We start from the raw sequence: 19,578 nt of genomic DNA, 5'->3' as shown, positions 1-19,578 counted from the left end.
TTTGATTTTTTTTTTTTTTCTCGAAAGAAATTGCATTGGAATCTTTCTTGACACACCTTGTACAAAATATTCACGTTTGATTAAGTAACAGCATAAGAGTTGTTTAGTCAGTTTTATTTGTATAGAATAATTATGCTGTTATTTTTCATTGATGCTTATGATATTAGCAATGTGATAAAGTTAATGTATTCTACTGCTATGTCAATGTTATTGTTTATTTTATTTTCCCCCCACTTATCAATAATATTGTGTTGTCAATATACTTTAGTTTTGCGTTATATATATATATATATATATATATATATATATATATATATATATAATTTGTTTTTATTTGCAAAATATAACATTTTCTTGTAATTTTAATGTAATGGAAACAATACTTTTTTTAGTCTTCTCCCTTCACAATTATGTCCATAATCAGCACCAAAAATATTGATAAATCAATGGGCCAGTGTAAATATTATTTTACTGTATTTTGTTTTTCCTGAAAATGTCACACATCTTCACCCCGCCGAACTGTCACTATGCCATCCGAATGTGATTAGAAACTTGTTTTAAAGTGGTTTGTAGAAATTAGTATTGAACTTGAAATAACAGAAGACAGTTGTTAGAATATTCTTTTTAAAAAAATTCGAAATTTTTTTCAGATAATTCTGCAATTTAAAAGGAAATTTCTGGAATATTTTGAGTTTTTTGTACATTTGTTTGGTTTGACTACTACTTCACATCATCTCTAAATATACGCTCATATTTTACTAAACATTTGTGCCTTCAGTAATGTCCCAAACATAGTAACCTCTCTTACTGAAACTTCTACTGAGACACTATTCAGGATCTCTAGAAATTGACAGTGAAAAACGGAAATGATGTGAAGAAAGCTGCGCAACAAAGAAAGTGTTCAAAAATCTCAAAATATAAGAGGACTGGCTTTTAAAGATGTTTTTTATTAAAACACATTTAATTAAGTTATTATCTTCTTTATCGTCTTGAATTAATTGTGTGGATTTTAGGATTAAGTTATCCTTTAACCTTTTTCTTGTATGTTGATGTTTATTTTGAACAATTAATGTTGATCATACAGTTCCTCTCAGGGTTTATTTTGTATCTAATATCATTTTGATAGAGCAACAGTAGTGTTAGGAGTAAACATTCAGGACCACTTAAAAACCAAGTCAAATTTCAACCCATTTAATATTTATAATTGGACGTTGTATTTTGCTATTGTCACCACCTTTGGTTTTTGAAACGGCTTGAGCAGTTCTTTCCAAATGACCTCTATTAAAAAGTATTTTTTAAAAATTGTTTGCATATTTTTTTCTTTATAAGCCTATTTTCATCTACAAGTCTCTAACGCGCTTAGTAGGTCAACTCAGCATTTGCTCGCTTCTTTGTTGTGTGCCACTGCCAGTCAGAGCCAGACGTTAAAAATAATGAACCCATAAACGGGAGTCACGTGATTTAAAGCCGCATCTCTGTTGCCATAGTGGTGTCAATGGCGGTCAGCTATTGGCTGATGGCACGTCTCCATCAGCCAGTCAAAATGCGCGCTTTTTACAAACTACTCCGGAAGTCAACACGCTGCTGCTCTGCTGAGCATTTTCCCTGTGAGAGGACTGAGGAGTGTCTAGATGTGGAAAGTCCTGTTGTTTGAAAACAACATAAAAAGCTGCAGTTATTAGATATTGCTAACCCAATTTCCTGGTACGTATGCGTGTGTTAGTAAAATTATATGCCTACCGATTTATTCACATGAATATATAACGACTAACGTTAGGTACGAAGAGCTTGCATGATAGTACTTTGATGTTATCTGATGTTGTAGGCTGCATTGCTATAGCGTTAGTGTTATTTATGATTGAGGTATTCGTTCGTATTTATGAACACGTCTTCGTTAAGGAACATTTATTATTATTAATATTATTATTAATCTCAAGATCCGCCTTTTTACAGGCACTGAACCCTGTCGAGATGGCGTCCTCTAACCCTCTGCGACCCCATAACAGAAGTCAGCAGGATCAACCAGGGTAAGTGAGCTGATCATTCACTCAACGAATATTTAATATCAGCTTTCTCCCCCTCAAGAACCATACATTTAAATGTCACTTCCTTAATTAATTATTTGACGGAATATTTCAGAATAACCTACATTTTTTAATGCTATTTTTGTTTTTGTAAAAGAAAGAAAGTTTAACAGTTTTACATTTATGTCTTTAATCCATTTAGCAAGTAATTTTATAATTATATGGGTGGATCTTTCTACGGTTGTCAAGAAATATCAGTGTTATTTTAGTATCTTTGAGATACCATACCATTTTTATTCATATTCAGCACATGAGCACAATTAAGCCCTCAATTTTCATTACTATAATGGTTCGTGTACTGTCTTTATCATTATTTTATTTTAATGATGATTCAATATTCTTTTTTTGTAAATTCAAACCAAATTCAATTACTGAAAAAACCCCATTAAATTATCAAAACTGAATAAACTTTTTCTTTTTTCATTTTTTGGAATTAGTTTTGTAAATTCAAACCAAATTCAATTACTGAAAAAAAAACCCCATTAAATTATCAAAACTGAATAAACTTTTATTTTACAGTGATGCTGTTTTATTAATATCTGATCCATTATATTCAATGCAATTAGGACCTTGATGAATAAGGATATGAAGACTAAGATCAGTGCTTCCTCCTTTAAAAGAGGATCTGAGAATCTTGACCCTAATGCTTCTGCTGAAACTGGAAAAGGAGTAAATAAACTGAAAGGTGTCAGCAGGCTTCCAGTCCTCGCCAAATCTCTGCAGCCAGCCCTAAGTGAGCTCTCCCAAAATCCCAGTCTCAACAGATGGGAACAGAGGCCTCTTATGGTAAGGACAAGCGTTTCTGGTCATTACACAAATCTGAAATAAATTACAATGTCTACCAAGCAATTTTAAATGAATAATTTACCTGAAAAAATAAAAAATCGGACCACATAAGTATTATTTATGTATTTATTACAACAATCTTAAATTAAAAAATATTAGATAAGTTTGTGCTTTTTATTCATTTATATATTTTTATATATGGCTTTATTTTAGTTTAGTTTTAGTAATTTTAGTACTTCTACTTATTTCAGTTGAAAGTTTTATATTTTTCATCTAATATAGTATATTTGATCTTATTTCAGCTTTATTTTAATTACTGGAAACGTTTTTAACTGCTACAGTTTATCATCAATAACAACACTGCTACATGTATAATGATTACTTTTTTTTTTTTTTTTGTCCCTAGGGTAAAATGCAGAAAAAAAGGGCCTGCACCAAACCCATTCCTTTCAATCTGTCCCAGTCACGCTCACGCAGTCAGAGAAACACAGACATTCCTCAAGAAAAAGCACCCCTGACGCATTCTGCCCAACTAACACCTGTGGCAAAAGTGAGGAACTTAAATCCAAGTGGCAAAACTGAAACTCAGAGCCATAAGGCTACTACACCAGGTATCCTCAGGAATCCAGCAAACAAGTCACAGCGATTGCAGCCTGGTAGTCATGTAGAATATGTTGGATTAAATAAAAACTCCACTGATGTTCACCCACCTTCACAAGAATCCAGATTCTGCAGTCACACTGATTTAAGTTCACGTTTAGGTAGCATCACTCTTGTACAATCTAAGCTTGCTGAAGACTTAAGTTGGAGTCATTTATGTAAAACTCCACTTGTTAAAGATGATGTTAATTCTGATAATCAAGCACCAAAGGACAAGTACTGTTTCCAAACTGTCCCTTCAACTACACAAAGCCATGTAAGCACTGAAGGTGAGTGGCTTGCTATCTGATCTTTTCTTGTTGTGTCAATTCAATGTTCAAATTGTCTTAAGTGTTCATGGTTCTTTGTTTGATTTATTCATTGGTTATTTATCATTGATGTATGTGCATGTGAGTACAGGATCATCATCAAATCTTCCATCAGCTGTACGCAATGTCCTTCCATGTGAGGGATCGAGTGCTGTTGGAGCACAATGCATGATGCTGCGTTTATCCACCTGCCCCCCTGGACTGGGAACCTCCATTCATGTGGTTAGAAATTGTAGAAAAGCCCCGTAATGAAACCAAATTGTTTGCTGACCCTTGATAAGGATCATGCCCGTTGTTTTTCACTTTTCAGTCTAGTATGATGATGTAATGGTAATTATTTTGCTCCAGATAGCATTATGGTGTTCTGTTTGTCTGTATAGTTGGTACTTAAGTCTTTTTTTCTTTCTTTTTTTTAAGCCTCAAAGAGTTGTGAACAAGAGTCATCATGGTGTTGATGGCACTGCAGGTTAGTTCACCTTTAAAGACTTTTGCCTCCGGTTTCACAGACAAGGCTAAAGTCCAAGGCCTAATTTCTTAACCCTGTTTGTGAAACCAGGCCCTACTTTTCTCACCGTACAGAGAGGGTGAGCTTTTTATTTTCCTTTCATTTCAAGACAAAGCTGGGACGTTTTCCCCGGACCCATCGGCACTACGTAGTATTCTACAGAGTGATGGAATGAGACTGGAGGAGCATGTTGGAGCAACAACCAGAGTATCAGTCTGTCCCACTGGCAGAGGAACTTCTATTTATTCAGTGAGTCCAGTCCAGTGTAATGTCATTCACACAGTGATTATGATATTTTACTTCTAAATGGTCCATTTAGGCAGAATATGTTGTGTGTGAAATAGACATGAACATGTTCACTTTAGGCTCAACGAGTACCTGTCAAAAAGACTAAAAAAGAAGCTCCAGCAGAGGCCAAAAGCACTACAGGTATGTATTTTTGTTCATCATTGTGATCTTAGCAGGACTATTTAACCTGATACACTGGGATTCAACATTTTGGCATCAGTATTTTGTAAATGTTTTTGAAGTCTCATGCACATCAAGGCTGCAGTTATTTGATCGAATACAGTGATACAGTAAAACGGAAATGTTATGAAATGTTACAAGTAAATTAATTGTAATATGTAATTTATTCCTCTATTGGCAGAGCTGTATTTTCAGCATCATTACTCCAGTCTTTAGTGTCGTGTGATCCTTCAGAAATCAGTCTAATTTGCTGAACATATTTCTTATCAATGTTAAATATGCTTATTATAGATATTCATTCTAATCTTTGATCAAAATATCAGCATTTATTTAGAAATCTTTTGTAACATTATAAATGCATTTACTGTCACTTTTGATCAATTATTTCACTCCATAATTAAAATTTCTTAATAATGTATTCACACCCATGTCATCCAAGATGTTAAGGGTCTTATCTAGCGAAACAAATGCTTGTCTTGCACTACCTCTGGATGCGCATCCATGACTGCACGCATTACATAATCACATTAGAAAGGTCATGCGTTACATTGGCGGGAAAAACTCCAACTTCAAAATTTGTCCGATAACCTTTTTGTTGTAAATGGCGTTTGACTTAGTCTTTGCACATTTGCTTTGTAAATACTGTGTTGATGCTTATATAAATATTACAGAACTTTTATTATTCAGCTCTTTTCATCCCATAAGGTTGATTTGGATGTCATATGATCCTTTAGGAAGTGCTGTGTCCTTCTCCCCTGACCCTGCAGCCCTGTGTAGTATTCTACAGAATGAAGGTGTGAGGCCTGTTGGAGCAACACCCAGGGTTTCAACCTGTCCCACTGGCAGAGGAACCTCCATTTATTCTGTGAGTCTGTTCAGAGTGATTCAACTTTCAGTTTTGTGCTAAAATTTTGCATTTTTACTAATGGAACTTTATCTCAGGCCCAGAGAGTCCCAGTGAAGAAGAATAAACCAGAAGCAACACCAGCAGCATCTCATTGTAAGTATCACTAGCTATGTTTCCATCCACCTTTTTTTTTTTTCATGCTCATTTTGGGGAATCGCATTAAAAAAGCTGGATGGAAATGCCAAGATGTGTTTAAAGTTTAAACTACAATGGAAGCGCATTTTCTGAACAAAAAACTCACATGACTTTGCCTCAATGGTGGATGTGATTAGATAACTGGAATTCAAATTTCATTCCACAGCACCTCAAATGTGGTTTGATCATTCTGAAATGCCTGAGCCAAAGTCTGTTGGATCAATTGACTTCCAGAAGGGTCTCGCGTGATTGCATCCAATCGTGAGATAACATGACAGCGTTTATTGTGTTTTGTCTGTGCGCTCTGAGACAGAAGTCATTTATTTTAAACACGTGGAATGGAGACTACTTGATACAGAAATTTTTTTTTTTTATGTGATATTTCAATTTTGCGCATACGATTCGCAAATTTGGATGAAACATAATTAATCTCATGTGCTCCTTCTCCTTCAACATCATGCTTTCATCCCTATGTCACTATTTCTCTGTTGTGATGCAGGTGCAGTCAGAACACCGGTGATGAAATGGACACCGCAGCGGGTTGCAAACACCAAAACACAGTCAATGGTGAGTGTTCTCTTTGGTTTATATTTTTTATTTTGAAACTATTTGTATCCCAGGCTAATGTTTACTGTTTCTATGTACAGAGGAAGCTCTGTACCAGCCAAAAGATGTCCAGTTTAAGAGGCTCTCCAGGTTTGCGTGGAGCCCACGACCCCAGCACTGGACTCTTGATGTGCCATGAGGTAAAACAAGCCCATGTCACAAAAGCTTTGTCGTTTACTTGATCTTAATGATAGAATACCAGGTTAACACTGGGTGTTGATTGTGTTGTAGGGGGAGGATGTTGTTCAGAGGTTATTTGAAGACCATGGGCAGACCGACGATGACCGGATTGGCCAAAATGACGTTACTTCGCAGCAATTACTGAAAAGTCATCAAACTGTATGATTGCTTTAACTGTAAAACGTTAATTAATGCATCACTGGTCAATTTTTTTTTTTTTGATGGTTTAAATTAAAAGTGATCTCACATTGTCTTTTCCTCATTCAGGCTGAAGCTCAGTCAAGAATGAAAGAAAATTCAGATTCAAATCATTGCCACACTGAGAACATAGGCAAGAAAACAGCCCCGCCGTTCATACAAGCTGCACACAGAGGGTCGGTCATTGTTTTCTCATCAAGCCAAAGACTTGTACCAGACCGGTCTCAGGATACTCTGAAGACCACTGGAGCAGACGTCCTTTTGCAGCTCTGTGTAGACCGGCCAACATCTCATAATGCACTACCACTGCTATCAGACCAAAGAGATGGATCACAGATCAATCCTAGCTTAGACCTGGCTAAACAAAGCCAATCAAACGGTAACCAAAGTGAAACTAAAATCAACCTTTTTATCTTTTCTTCCACACAGTGGTATAAATGACCATATCAGTCCAAATGTTGTAATTAATGATGCTTAAGCAGACATCCTAAAGACATTTAAGCGTTTGTAGTAGTGTGTACAGCATTAAATGTGTCCTGATATGTTGGTAATGTGTATCCATCTGTTTGTAGCTCCCACCGTTGCACACTCTACCGCTGTGTCTGCTCTGCGGCGGCGTCATACGCCTCTGGAGGAGAAGATTCTGGATGAGGAATGTGCTACGTACACCTCTCGCCTGCTGTCCTGCCCACTGCAGCCCCGCTGTGGCAACCCGGTGGCCACCACACTTCTGTTTAAAGACTGTACTGTGAGTGATTGGTCTGTTCTGAATTGTGCACAATAAACTAAGCTGGTTGTCAATTTGAATAGCTGTTGATGCATCTTGTTATTTCTGTCCTCTCTTCAGAGTTTTTTACCCATTGGCCTGTCCTCACCGGTACATTTGAATCCAGTCCCTTCTGGTTCCTCAGTCAGAGCATAAAGGCAGATTTCCCACAGCATATTTCTTGAGTAGGTCTGTGTAAAGTTATGTAATACTTCTGAAACAGTATTTCGAGTTGCACTTTTGAAATGGCATGTTGTCATACAGGTAGATGTAACTGGATACAGATTCCACAAGCAGCAAGTCTTGGACCGATATAATGTTTGATGGGATTCACTGTTGACAGCACTTGCATAATTTTTACACTGAACTTGTCACTGACTAGAAACACTATGTGCTTTCAGCTTGTCTCTTGTTTAAAGTGTATAATAAATCTATATATATAAACACAAAGTTTTACTTTTTTTTTTTTTTTTTTTTGATTTGTTCAATCATTAGTTTTTTCCTGAATTGAATTGAATGATATTATACGTATATTAGGGCTGGGCGACAATCCAAAATAAAAGTTTTTATATTTAAATAATATATGTGTGTGTAATTATTTTGTATATATAAATACACACACATGCATGTATATATTTAAGAAAAATGTGTTATTAATATATCAAATATCTATATTATGTTTAAATATAAAATATATATACATGTGTGTGTGTATTTATATATACAAAATAATAATACACACTACACACACATATATTATGTAAACACAAACTTTTATTTTGATGTGATTGTATATTATATATTGCCCAGCCCTAATAAATATATATATATATATATATATATACACTCATCTAAAGGATAGGAATGCGTTATCTAATCAACCATCACATGGTAGTTGCTGTGCAACTTGCTGTGCAACGGCAGTCCTGTGAGCGAAATACCTTGTTGATGCTAGAGGTCAGAGGAGAATGGGCCGACTGATTCAAGCTGATAGAAGAGCAACTTTGACTTAAATAACCACTCGTTACAACCGAGGTATGCAGCATTATAGTAGACACTGCAGTCGCTTAGACGCCATGCTGCTCCAGCATATCAACAATAGCGAATTATGATGACCGCTTGCTCAGGGCGAGGATGTGTTGAAACGCTGGTGTCAATCAACAATCGTATCAACAATCAAAGGGGTTTCCTTTTTTTTGACGTCACAAAAACGAACGAAGCGGTTACCTAACATAACCTCGGTTCTCTGTAGATGAGGGAACGAGTATTGCGTAAGTTTAGCTTACGCTACAGAAAAGATTCATCTTATCGAGATATTGATGCCAAAACATTATCTTTGTATTCATTGTCAAGCAGTGCAGCAGCTAGCAGACCTAGAGAAGCCTGCTCATTGGCTGCCCTGCATCAACTGCAGCAGCCTACCAGTGAGCCCGACGTGACGTCACGTCTAATGAAGTGCGCTCGCGCCCTCAACAAGCAGGAGGTCTCTGCAGAACAACAAAAGGCGTTCCTCAATTTTGGGGCGGGGTAGGCTTCGTAAGTTTAGCTTATGCTACGGGAGCCCTTTGTCAACGCCGTGCGTGCCAGCATCCACTTCAGTATTCACTTTACTGATTGGCTTCATCACTGTCTCCTTAGGAACTTAGGTTAAGGCTAATAACCTTAGGTCCAGGTTATAAAATCTGACAAAGGTGGACGTGGAGGCCCAGCCCACCACCACACATTTGCCATGAATAGAAATTCCGCTGGACCATGGCCACGAAGAGAGGCCATGCCTCTGGTGGAATGAGCCCTGACGCTCAAAGGGCATTGCAGACCTTTTGACGCATAAGCAGCAGCAATAGCGTCCACTATCCATCTAGGTAGGCTCTGTTTCGAGGCGGCTAGTCCTTTGGTGCACCCTCTGAACAAACCAAAAAGCTGCTCTCAACAAACCAAAAATTAACAACGCCCTCACTATTTCTTTTTCAACAGTGGCGGCGGCTTCTCAAGATCCAGTGATGCAGTGTGCTTTGCTGAAGAGATGAAAATCAGAGATTCAGCCTCCGAGCCCTGCTTATATACGCTAAGCCACACCCATTCTGGCGGGCTAGGACATGTTGAGGGCACAAGCGCCCTTCATTGGACGTGACGTCACGTTGGTCTTACTGGTAGGCTGCTGCAGTTGCCGCAGGGCAGCCAATGAGCACACTAGACAGCCTGCTCTAGGTCTTCTAGCTGCTGCACTGCGTTGACAATGAATACAAAATTATGGATAATTTTTGGCTTCAATATCTCAAAAAGATGAAACTTTCCCGTAGCGTAAGCTAAACTTACGCAATACGAGAGAATCGACGAGAGAACGGCTCAATTTGAGGCAGGGGAAAACATATAAGGAGATTAATACAAAAAGATGGGATGGATTTTTATCATAATATGATGGATGTGTACAGCTACTGTCAACACACATTTCAGTACAATCAACTTGTAAAAGTGTATGTACCATGAAATGACCCCTTTAAGGATATTATTTTGTTATTTTGAAAGATCTAGATTAAAATAAAAACATTATACATTATGTTATTTCTTTTACATTAAAAATGATGTAAAGTCTTGGTTTTAGTCAAAAAGTAATAAACTATTATAAATAAATTATTATTAAAAAAAATAAATCAAATAAAACAAAATTAAGACTATCTAACATTGAGACATGGTAAACTTGATAATAATTTTATTGAGCATGTAACCTTTGCTTTGTAATTCAAGATGATACTTGATATTTAGCTGAATCAGGGGGTGTGTGACTGCGACATTTGTGTTTGTGAAATGAAATCCAGGGGGTGGGCACAACTTACTGGAACACTGTCCTATAAAACCCTTCCTACTGGAGCCCCTGAATTGAGAGACGGTGCAAGCAGACGGTGGAAGCCTCCTTTTCCAATTCCCATTGCCACCAATTTCTGGAATTCCTGAACCATGTCAAACATAAACACAGCTGGGGACCAGACAAAGATGGGGGTCGGACGGTCCATTGCTGTTCTGACGTCAGGTGGTGATGCCCAGGGTAAGTATTGATCTGCCTCTTAGATATTTTGATAGTTCATGTTTCCAAGAGGGTGGTAAAAGAAAACATTCCTGTGTGGATAATTAGATCACTTACTTTTGGATTTTGGACTTACTTTACAATACTTTTGGTGCAATTTTTGGACTATTCTTATACCTAATGTAAAAGAGGTTTTCCCCCCTCTGATCAGGTATGATAAAGTTATAACAATTTTAATAGACCTTTTCTATGCATATATAATCTATGGAGAGGAATTGAATATAACAAGAATTGCTCTGAATTTTACAAATGCCATAAAAATAATTTACAATACAGTTAAAACATGTTCTGAAGCAGAGCAAAAGCACAAAATGTACTAAAAAAAACAAATCTTCCGTAGTTTTTTGATTTGCTAAAGTCTGGTCCATTAATGTCTTGTAGCCTTTAGCTTTAGCCTGTAGCTCTTAGTACCCTGTCTACCTATTTCCATAATTGAAGGCTAAATTTATCTCCAGTGACCTTCTTCTGAAATGACTTGGTGTTATGGAGAGTAGCAGGCTTTTCCACAGCTGCTCACTGTTAAAACTGACACTGAGTGATGTTTTTTTTTACACAACACAATCTAAAACACTTTGAGCTTTACTGTTGAGTTCACAGAATTAAGTTATCTCAGACTCTTACATAATTCCTCAACCTGTGGAATGAAATGTCATGAGGAATCTCTCTTTACTTTCCCTGTGGCCATGAAGCTTCTTGTATTTTTACAGTTAAAGAAATGATTATGAGATGAGAACACACTAGAGGTTTTCTTGTCTATTGCAGGGATGAATGCAGCCGTGAGGGCCACTGTCAGGGTTGGTCTTTACACTGGAGCCAAAGTCTTCTTTGTCCATGAGGTATATTGAACTTCATAAGAATAAAAACAAAAGTATAGATGCCAATCATTTAACAATGTTGTTACATTTCATGTCTGTTCACTGTTTGTAGGGCTACCAGGGATTGGTTGACGGAGGGGATCACATCCGTCCCGCTACATGGGAGAGTGTGTCCATGATGCTACAGCTGGTGAGCCTGTACTTTCAGATGACATAATACAACATCACTCATTTGCTAAATTAAAAAAAAATATGCTGAAAGAATAATATACTCATTAAAGATGACAATGGTGTTGGTCATTGATGGTGACAACATCCAAATTGAGTTTTTCTTTCATTTGCACTATTCTTTATGTAGTGTCCTAATCGTCTGAATTCTTTCTGTGTGTCTGAAGGGTGGCACAGTCATTGGCAGTGCCCGCTGTATGGATTTCCAGACTAGGGATGGGCGTTTGAAGGCTGCCTGCAATCTTGTCAAGCTGGGCATCACTAATCTCTGTGTAATTGGTGGCGATGGCAGTTTGACCGGTGCCAACATATTTCGTACTGAGTGGAATGACTTGCTGAAAGATCTAATCAGCAAAGGTAAAGAGCGATCTGTGCTGAAGCTACTATTAAAATAATTCATTGAAACACATTAAGTCGTGTAAACATAACCTGTGTACATTTGTTTTATTGCTTAAAGGCTGGAATCCCTAATTGTGATTATACTGCATTGTCCCTCTGCACACAGGTAAGATCACCAAGGAAGAGGCCAAGGCTTCATCTCATCTGAATATTGTTGGTATGGTCGGCTCTATCGACAATGACTTCTGCGGAACGGACATGACCATCGGCACAGACTCTGCCCTGCATCGCATCATTGAGGTGGTGGACAGTATCACCACAACAGCACAAAGGTCACAAATATGTGTAATTGATCAAATATCAGCAATCACTGTTTTTTTTTTGTTCAGACATTTGTGGCTAAATTGTGATTTTGAAATCTGCTCTCACCCACAGCCACCAACGTGCTTTCATCCTGGAGGTCATGGGAAGACACTGTGGGTAAGAGTGTGCTTGTGTATGTGTGTTTGCTTACACACTGAAGTCAGCTTATGTGTGCAACAGACGCTCTAACTAAGACCCAAACCTAGAGCCAATCCTGACCCCCTTACACCCAGATCAAGATGCAGGAATCCCACATTTAATTGTGTGTGTGTGTGTGTGTGTGTGTGTTTCAGTTACTTGGCTCTAGTTGCTGCTCTTGCATGTGGTGCTGACTGGGTGTTTATTCCTGAGATGCCCCCAGATGACGGGTGGGAGGAGCACTTGTGCAGAAGACTTACTGAGGTACAAAGCAATAGACAAGACACACACATACAAAAAAATTATATTAATAAAAACACACACAAAAATTATTTATTTTTTAGTCAAACATCCTTGACATATTTAACAATTTGGTATTGTTTCGACTACTTAATGTTTTTGAAAAAAAAAATGTTTAAGCTCACCAAGACTGCATTTATTTAATAATAAAAACTGTAATATTGTGAAATATTATTACAATTTAAAAGAACTCTTTTGTATTTTAAAATATTTTAAAAGTCATTTATCCCTGTGATGTCAAAGCAGAATTTCAGCATCATTACTCCAGTCTTCAGTCAGTGTCACATGATCCTTCAGAAATCATTCTTATATGCTGATTTGGTGTTCAAGAAAGAAAAATCTTATTATTACCCATGTTAAAAACAGTTGCTGCTTAATATTTTGTGGAAACTGTCATATTTTTTTTCAGGATTAATGGATTATTCAGGATTATTTAATGACTAGAATGTTTATATTTGAAATATTTTTTAAAAATTATTATTATTATTTAAATGTCTTTACTGTCACCTTTGGTACATTTAATGCTTCCTTACCGAATAAAATTATTCATTTCTTTAAAAGAAATTGTACTGACCATGAACCTTTGAACGGTATAGTGTCTACTGGAAAAGCAAAACTGAAAAAGTTTATTTTTGTCTTTTGGAAATAGCTTTTTTTATGTTTTAAGCATAAATCTAACTAAATGTTGTAAGCATTATAGTTAAATCAAGATAAAAACCTTTTTTTTTCTCTGTAGGGCATTAAAAATAGTTTAATTTAAGATTTTCTTACAATATCTATCATTATCCTGTTACATGTTACATAAAACACAGCACTGATAATAATAAAAGACTTTACATACAGACTTAAGGGGACTTTGCATTGATTAAGAATTGTATCTCTCCTCAAACAGACCAGAAATGCAGGTTCTCGTCTAAATGTGATCATTGTGGCTGAGGGAGCACTCAATAAAAAAGGGGAGCCAATCACCTGTGACCAGCTGAAAGATGTAACTTAATTCCTTAACTTACTAGTGATGTAACTGCTGTCTATAAGTGCACTTTGATTATGTTTTTCTCTTCTCATACAGCTGGTGTCAAAGAGGCTGGGCTTTGATACTCGTGCCACTATCCTTGGACATGTGCAGAGAGGTGGCACCCCCTCAGCTTTTGACAGGGTGCTAGTGAGTCCCTCCCTCTTCACGCCTTCACATTATCAATTTTCGCTTTATATATTCCCCCCTTTTTATTTCATATGAGTTTAAATGCACATGTTTGTGGTATATCAGGGCAGTAGGATGGGTGTGGAGGCTGTAATGGCTCTGCTTGAAGCCACTCCAGAAACTCCTGCCTGTGTGGTCAGTCTCTCTGGAAACCTGGCTGTCAGACTCCCCCTAATGGAGTGTGTGCAAGTGGTGTGTATATGCATACATTTTTAAATATATATCTAATAATTTCATGACCTTTTACTTGAAATTAGGTCAGATTTCTAAAAAAAAAAAATTGTTTAATTGTCAAATTCTTTCTAGTAATGTTTATGAACTGTTTAATTCGTACAAAGTAATTAAAATGTAAAAGGAATTCAAACAAAATGAGTGCATTATAGAACCTTTTCTTCTAAATAGAGTGTATAGATTTTTTTTTCTTCAAAATATAGACCAAGGATGTCACTGTTGCAATGAAAGAGGGTCGATTTGACGATGCTATAAAACTCAGGGGAAGGTATGATCAGAAATGTCTCTTTTGCTCTCTTGTTTTATTATTATTATTATTAGTAGTAGTAGTAGTAGCATTGTGAACTTGTATTGTGTTAGTATTCAGTGATTGGTTTGCAGGAGTTTTGAGAATAACTGGAACACGTATAAACTCTTAGCCCACGTGCGCCCCCCGGAGACAAAGGTGAGGAGATTCATTAATTTATTCTCACTTCTTATCTTTTTATTCTCGTTTTTAATCATGTGTTTCTTCTTTCGGTTCACCAGAATGGCATTAATGTGGCTATTTTAAACGTGGGTGCTCCCTGCGCTGGCATGAATGCAGCAGTACGTGCAGCCGTCAGGATCGGACTCATCAAGGGTCACAACATGCTGGCGGTTCATGATGGCTTTGAGGGTCTGGCTCAGGAAAAGGTAAGCAACATCAACCAATCGAGCAGTGTTTCAAAGTTTGGGATTGTTAAACAAATTTTTCAATGGTTTTTAAAAATGTCTCTTATTCCGACCAGAGCTGCTTAATTGATCAAATATACAGTTCAAACTATATATGATGGTATAACAATATATAAGATAATTTAACAATACTACAATAAAACAACTGTTTTCTATTTTCTATTAAAAATGTTATTTATTCCTGTGATGTCAAAGCTAAATATTCAGCAACATTACTCCAGTGTCTCATGATTCTTTATAGGAATACTTAGAATATTAGGATACTTTTAGGAATAGAAAAGCCATTTTGAACAATTAAATGTGTCCATGTTGAATAATAGTAGTGATTTCTTTTTTAATCTTGGAATCCATTGTAAGGGTTTTAAAAAGCCATTGTCGTGTTGTCATATTCTGTTTAACATAATGTTTAGATTGAGCCCATCACTTGGAACACTGTTGGAGACTGGACAGGGAAAGGTGGATCTGATTTGGGAACCAAAAGGTACTGATCACTTAGATTATTTTTCACTTTACATCATTTATAGTTCTGCAATACTTGAAAGTATTTCAGTATTTTTCTGTTAATCCAGAGTGTTACCTGGAAAGTACATGGAGGAAATCAGTTTGAATATTGCCAAGTACAATATTCACGCTTTGATCATCATTGGAGGTTTCGAGGCAAGTGATGAAATATGTCCATCTCCTATTCTGTCCAGATTTTGATTATAGGCCATATTAGGGTTAGGGTTATTTATTACTCACCCTCATGTCAGTCCTAAGCTTTTCGTTCAGCTTCCGACCACAAATTAAGATACATAAATTCCTCAGATATTGTTAAAAACTATCTTCATTTGTGTTCTAAAGATAACGCCATGAGGGTGAATAATTCATGACAGAATTTTTGGGTAACTATCCCTTTAAAACTGCAATCTTCACGTTCCCGTTTTCAGGCATTTTCGGGTGGACTAGAGATGGTTCAAGGCAGAGAAAAGTATGAAGAGCTGTGTATTCCCATGGTGATCATTCCTGCTACTGTATCTAACAATGTGCCTGGCTCAGACTTCAGCATCGGAGCCGACACCGCCCTTAACACCATTACCATGGTACAGCACACACACTGTCTACATTTTATGGATGCAATGTACAGTATACATCAGTACCATATTGATTATCAGCCAATTTTTTAATTTGTTTGTTCATTTTTTTTAAACATATATTTAGTTATATTTATTTATTTAAATATTTTGCTTTTACTTAAATGCAATCTTTAGCAAATCTCCAAATGAATATATTTACATAATGTAAATTATAAGGCTGTGATGCCTGAATGGACTTGCATTTAATATAACACATTATATGGCAAGACACTACAGGCAAAACAATTGGGTCTTTTTTGTGTGCACTGATCAATTTTGAGAATTTGGGCTTTCTTTCAGACTAGTGGAAAGAAAACACTTAAAATATACAATTAAGTGTTTATTTTACTACACTATCTATATGCGTTTTTATTTTCAATGACAAAACAGGGTCGTTTTCTTAAACTGAGTTTTTTCTCATGCACTTCAGTAGCATTTACATAGAAATCAAACTGTAAAGTTTGTTGTATCAATAATCTGAAGGTTTTTACCAAGGGATTTGTTAATATATCGTTCACCTGATATATTTGTATCATTGTAATTCCTAAAAACATGTCTGTTCACAGCTTTCTTGAGTGATAAAAAGAGATATCCAAAATCTCCTCTGTAAAAACCCTTAAATCTAATATGTCAACAAAATTAAACACATTTTAACCTGGTTTTATCCAATGTTTAGATTTCAGTTCTGGATATTTATGCAAAAGTATGCCTCATTTGCATATTTAATCGACATTTAAAGGCATACTCCACCTCCATATCCCTTAAAGAAAACTTTTAAAACAATTGTCCTAATGTACTGTGATCAATCTACTATGGTGATATCTATTAGTTAAATATTCACCCAATTCACCTGAGGTGTCTTGCCTGAAGCGTTTTATTTTTGATTTATTAAAACAAAATGATAATTTATTGGCTATTGAACTTAACATGTAAAATAATGATCGCCTTATTAGTTTCAGCCAGAAGTGTAATACTAGTGCATCCACAGTATATGTTTATTCTGTATTGTTCTCACATGGGACGTCTGTAGACCTGTGACAGGATCAAGCAGTCGGCAGCAGGAACCAAGCGCCGTGTGTTCATCATCGAGACTATGGGAGGATACTGCGGCTACCTGGCCACCATGTCTGGTCTCTCTGCAGGTGCTGATGCTGCTTATATATATGAGGAGAAATTTGGCATCCGTGACTTAGAGGTAAACAAGCAACTCGGAAAAAATGGCAAAGAAAATTGGTAACGCTTCCTTTTACAGTCCAGTTACCCATATAAATACTATGTACTTATTTTAGTAACTACAATTACTGGGTAATAACTAGTACTAACCCTGAACCTACCCCTAAACCTACCCCTGTTCCATGTACTTACCTTAAATTAGCCAGTACTTTCTAGGTAAGTACACTGTAAGTACACTGTAAGTACTGTACTGTAAAAGGAAGCGTTACCAGAAACTTAACTTAATCAAATCACTCAAAACGGAACTGTTCAGTTTGAATATCTCAGAATATCTTGAATATTCAGTATTGAATATCCAAATAATTAATGTTTACAGACAAATGTGGAACATCTTGTTGAGAAGATGAAGACCACTGTTAAGAGAGGCCTAATTCTCAGGTTTGTGTCATTCAGTATTCGTAATATTTTAGTTTGTTTTTACCTTTGAGGTGAGATTTCTTAAAATAATAACTAAAAATAGCATATTTAGCATGCATCGGTCACTTCAGCAAATAATAGTACAACATAAATTGTCAAAATAAACCTTCTACATGTCTTGTAGAAATGAAAACTGCAATTCCAATTACACCACTGATTTCATCTTCAACCTGTATTCAGAGGAGGGAAAGGGTGTTTTTGACTGCCGTAAGAATGTCCTCGGCCATATGCAGCAGGTTAGATGTCATAAGCCCTGTTTATTTTAATACCTATTAAGAATGCACATTTATTGCAGTTGTTTTTTAAGTATTTTGTCCCACATTCATTCTTTTTATAGGGTGGCACTCCGACACCTTTTGACAGAAACTTTGCTACCAAGATGGGTGCTAAGGCTGTTCTCTGGCTGACTGAAAAATTAAAGGATTGTTACAGACATGGTGAGAAAAAATGCAGTCTGATATTTCCTTATATTTGCTGTTGTCCATGGCAAAACTATAAATCAGTCTGCTGGAAACCACTACATTCATGATGCTTGTATCACATCGCTCTCTTGTTTCATACAAATGCACTATTAATATTGTTGTAAAATTGTTGCAATTGTTGTTTTTGTTGATTTGGCCAATCTTTTTGTACAGTTGAATGGACTAACTATGGTTTTTGCTTTATTTTTGGTCCGATGAATGCAGCATTAGTGAGCATAGGATTCTAAAATGATTTCTTCTCAAATCAATATTTCATGTCCATGTATGTATTTATTTGGTCAGAAGCCATGTTATAATGTTCAGTCAGTCAGTTGCAAAGTATTCAATTATTATTTAATATTTTGTGACAATGACCGGCTGGCTGTACATTATCCCTTTAAATAAAAAATGTGTTTCTGATTTGACTGTACAGGGCGAATCTTTGCTAACACCCCAGACTCTGCGTGCGTGTTGGGCATGAGGAAGAGAGGACATGTGTTACAGCCTCTGGTTGAATTGAAAGAACAGACAGATTTCGAGTAAGAATCTTCCTTCATCACATGCATTTAAATACATATCATTCTGAAGTTTGTGACCCCTTAATTAATTTCTTATCTCTTTTGCTCAGACACCGTATTCCCAAAAGCCAGTGGTGGATGAAGTTGAGGCCTATTATGAAGATCTTAGCCAAGTACAAGATTAGTCTGGACACCTCTGAACATGCTAGTATAGAGCATGTCATAAGCACGAAGCCTCCAGTGCACATGACCCTCACAAAGTAATCATAAGCAAAAATGAGGACAGACAGATGTGACTGACTACACAGAGCATTTTAACAATCGTGTGATCATGAATTAATGTATCTTCTTCTTCTGTCTGTGTATTATTCTTTCATTTTGTTTGTATTTATGCTAATACTGTGTTGCAATATGCAAAATAAAATACTCTTATAATCATATACCCTTGGTTTTCTTTTATATATATATTTTGATTGAGGAAGGGATTTAAATGTCAATATACCAACAGCATTTTGTAACATGCACTTTTCTAGTAACCTTCAATGGTTATACAAACAAACATGCAAACCAAAATGTATATGTATATATGTAATATAAGTATAAACAACTAAATCCATAACATACTATTTCATCTGATACCAAAAGTGTCTAAAGAAGTATATAGTGTAAATTTAAACTTTGGAGACTCCTATTCAACAAATAAACTTTCCCACAAGTCTCCAGTTAAAGAACTATGTTCACCACCAGATATCAGTCATGAATAGATTATCTTTGATCTGCTTTATTACATCAGTACGTTTATTAATTTTCATCCTCAGAT

At 36.3% G+C, this 19,578-nt stretch overlaps 2 protein-coding genes across 3 annotated transcripts; both read left to right on the top strand.

Moving 5' to 3' along the window:
• Positions 1-1,547: 1,547 nt before the first annotated feature.
• Positions 1,548-8,043, top strand: troap (trophinin associated protein). 2 transcript variants are annotated; one of them, XM_089124423.1, is made up of 17 exons: positions 1,548-1,704; positions 1,954-2,027; positions 2,651-2,870; positions 3,277-3,799; positions 3,930-4,060; positions 4,256-4,304; positions 4,453-4,592; positions 4,709-4,772; positions 5,546-5,676; positions 5,754-5,811; positions 6,353-6,420; positions 6,501-6,599; positions 6,691-6,798; positions 6,907-7,216; positions 7,410-7,585; positions 7,685-7,792; positions 7,872-8,043. In XM_089124423.1, the coding sequence occupies exons 2-16, from the start codon at positions 1,972-1,974 to the stop codon at positions 7,757-7,759; spliced, it is 2,208 nt and encodes a 735-aa protein (XP_088980549.1). In that variant the 5' UTR covers positions 1,548-1,704; positions 1,954-1,971; the 3' UTR covers positions 7,760-7,792; positions 7,872-8,043. The 2 variants fall into 2 exon arrangements, with proteins under 2 accessions (XP_088980549.1, XP_039509053.2); XM_039653119.2 differs by having other exon boundaries at positions 7,685-8,043.
• Positions 8,044-10,271: 2,228 nt separating this feature from the next.
• On the top strand, positions 10,272-19,197 carry pfkma (phosphofructokinase, muscle a). The gene is made up of 22 exons (XM_039651442.2): positions 10,272-10,646; positions 11,448-11,521; positions 11,613-11,690; positions 11,896-12,085; positions 12,234-12,399; positions 12,503-12,547; positions 12,724-12,832; positions 13,761-13,856; positions 13,938-14,030; positions 14,136-14,261; positions 14,504-14,568; positions 14,682-14,745; positions 14,829-14,975; positions 15,425-15,495; positions 15,584-15,671; positions 15,944-16,096; positions 17,160-17,324; positions 17,679-17,740; positions 17,904-18,015; positions 18,117-18,216; positions 18,674-18,779; positions 18,869-19,197. Exons 1-22 carry the CDS (start codon positions 10,559-10,561, stop codon positions 19,020-19,022), a joined length of 2,352 nt encoding a protein of 783 aa, XP_039507376.2. The 5' UTR covers positions 10,272-10,558; the 3' UTR covers positions 19,023-19,197.
• The last annotated feature ends 381 nt before the right edge of the window (positions 19,198-19,578 follow it).

The sequence above is a fragment of the Pimephales promelas genome, chromosome 20 (assembly GCF_988280905.1).
Source record: "Pimephales promelas chromosome 20, fPimPro1.hap1.1, whole genome shotgun sequence".
NCBI lineage: Eukaryota > Metazoa > Chordata > Actinopteri > Cypriniformes > Leuciscidae > Pimephales > Pimephales promelas.
Note: the sequence above shows the minus strand (reverse complement) of the source record. Positions and strands in the feature narration are given on the sequence as shown.

Coding starts and splice junctions, on each gene's coding strand:
- troap (XM_089124423.1), top strand. CDS start 1,972: ATGGCGTCCTCTAACCCTCTGCGACCCCATAACAGAAGTCAGCAGGAT. Junction 6,600..6,690: donor GACTCTTGATGTGCCATGAG/GTAAAACAAGCC, acceptor ATTGTGTTGTAG/GGGGAGGATGTTGTTCAGAG. Junction 7,217..7,409: donor TAAACAAAGCCAATCAAACG/GTAACCAAAGTG, acceptor ATCTGTTTGTAG/CTCCCACCGTTGCACACTCT.
- pfkma (XM_039651442.2), top strand. CDS start 10,559: ATGTCAAACATAAACACAGCTGGGGACCAGACAAAGATGGGGGTCGGA. Junction 14,746..14,828: donor TGCGCCCCCCGGAGACAAAG/GTGAGGAGATTC, acceptor TCGGTTCACCAG/AATGGCATTAATGTGGCTAT. Junction 17,741..17,903: donor AAGAGAGGCCTAATTCTCAG/GTTTGTGTCATT, acceptor CATGTCTTGTAG/AAATGAAAACTGCAATTCCA.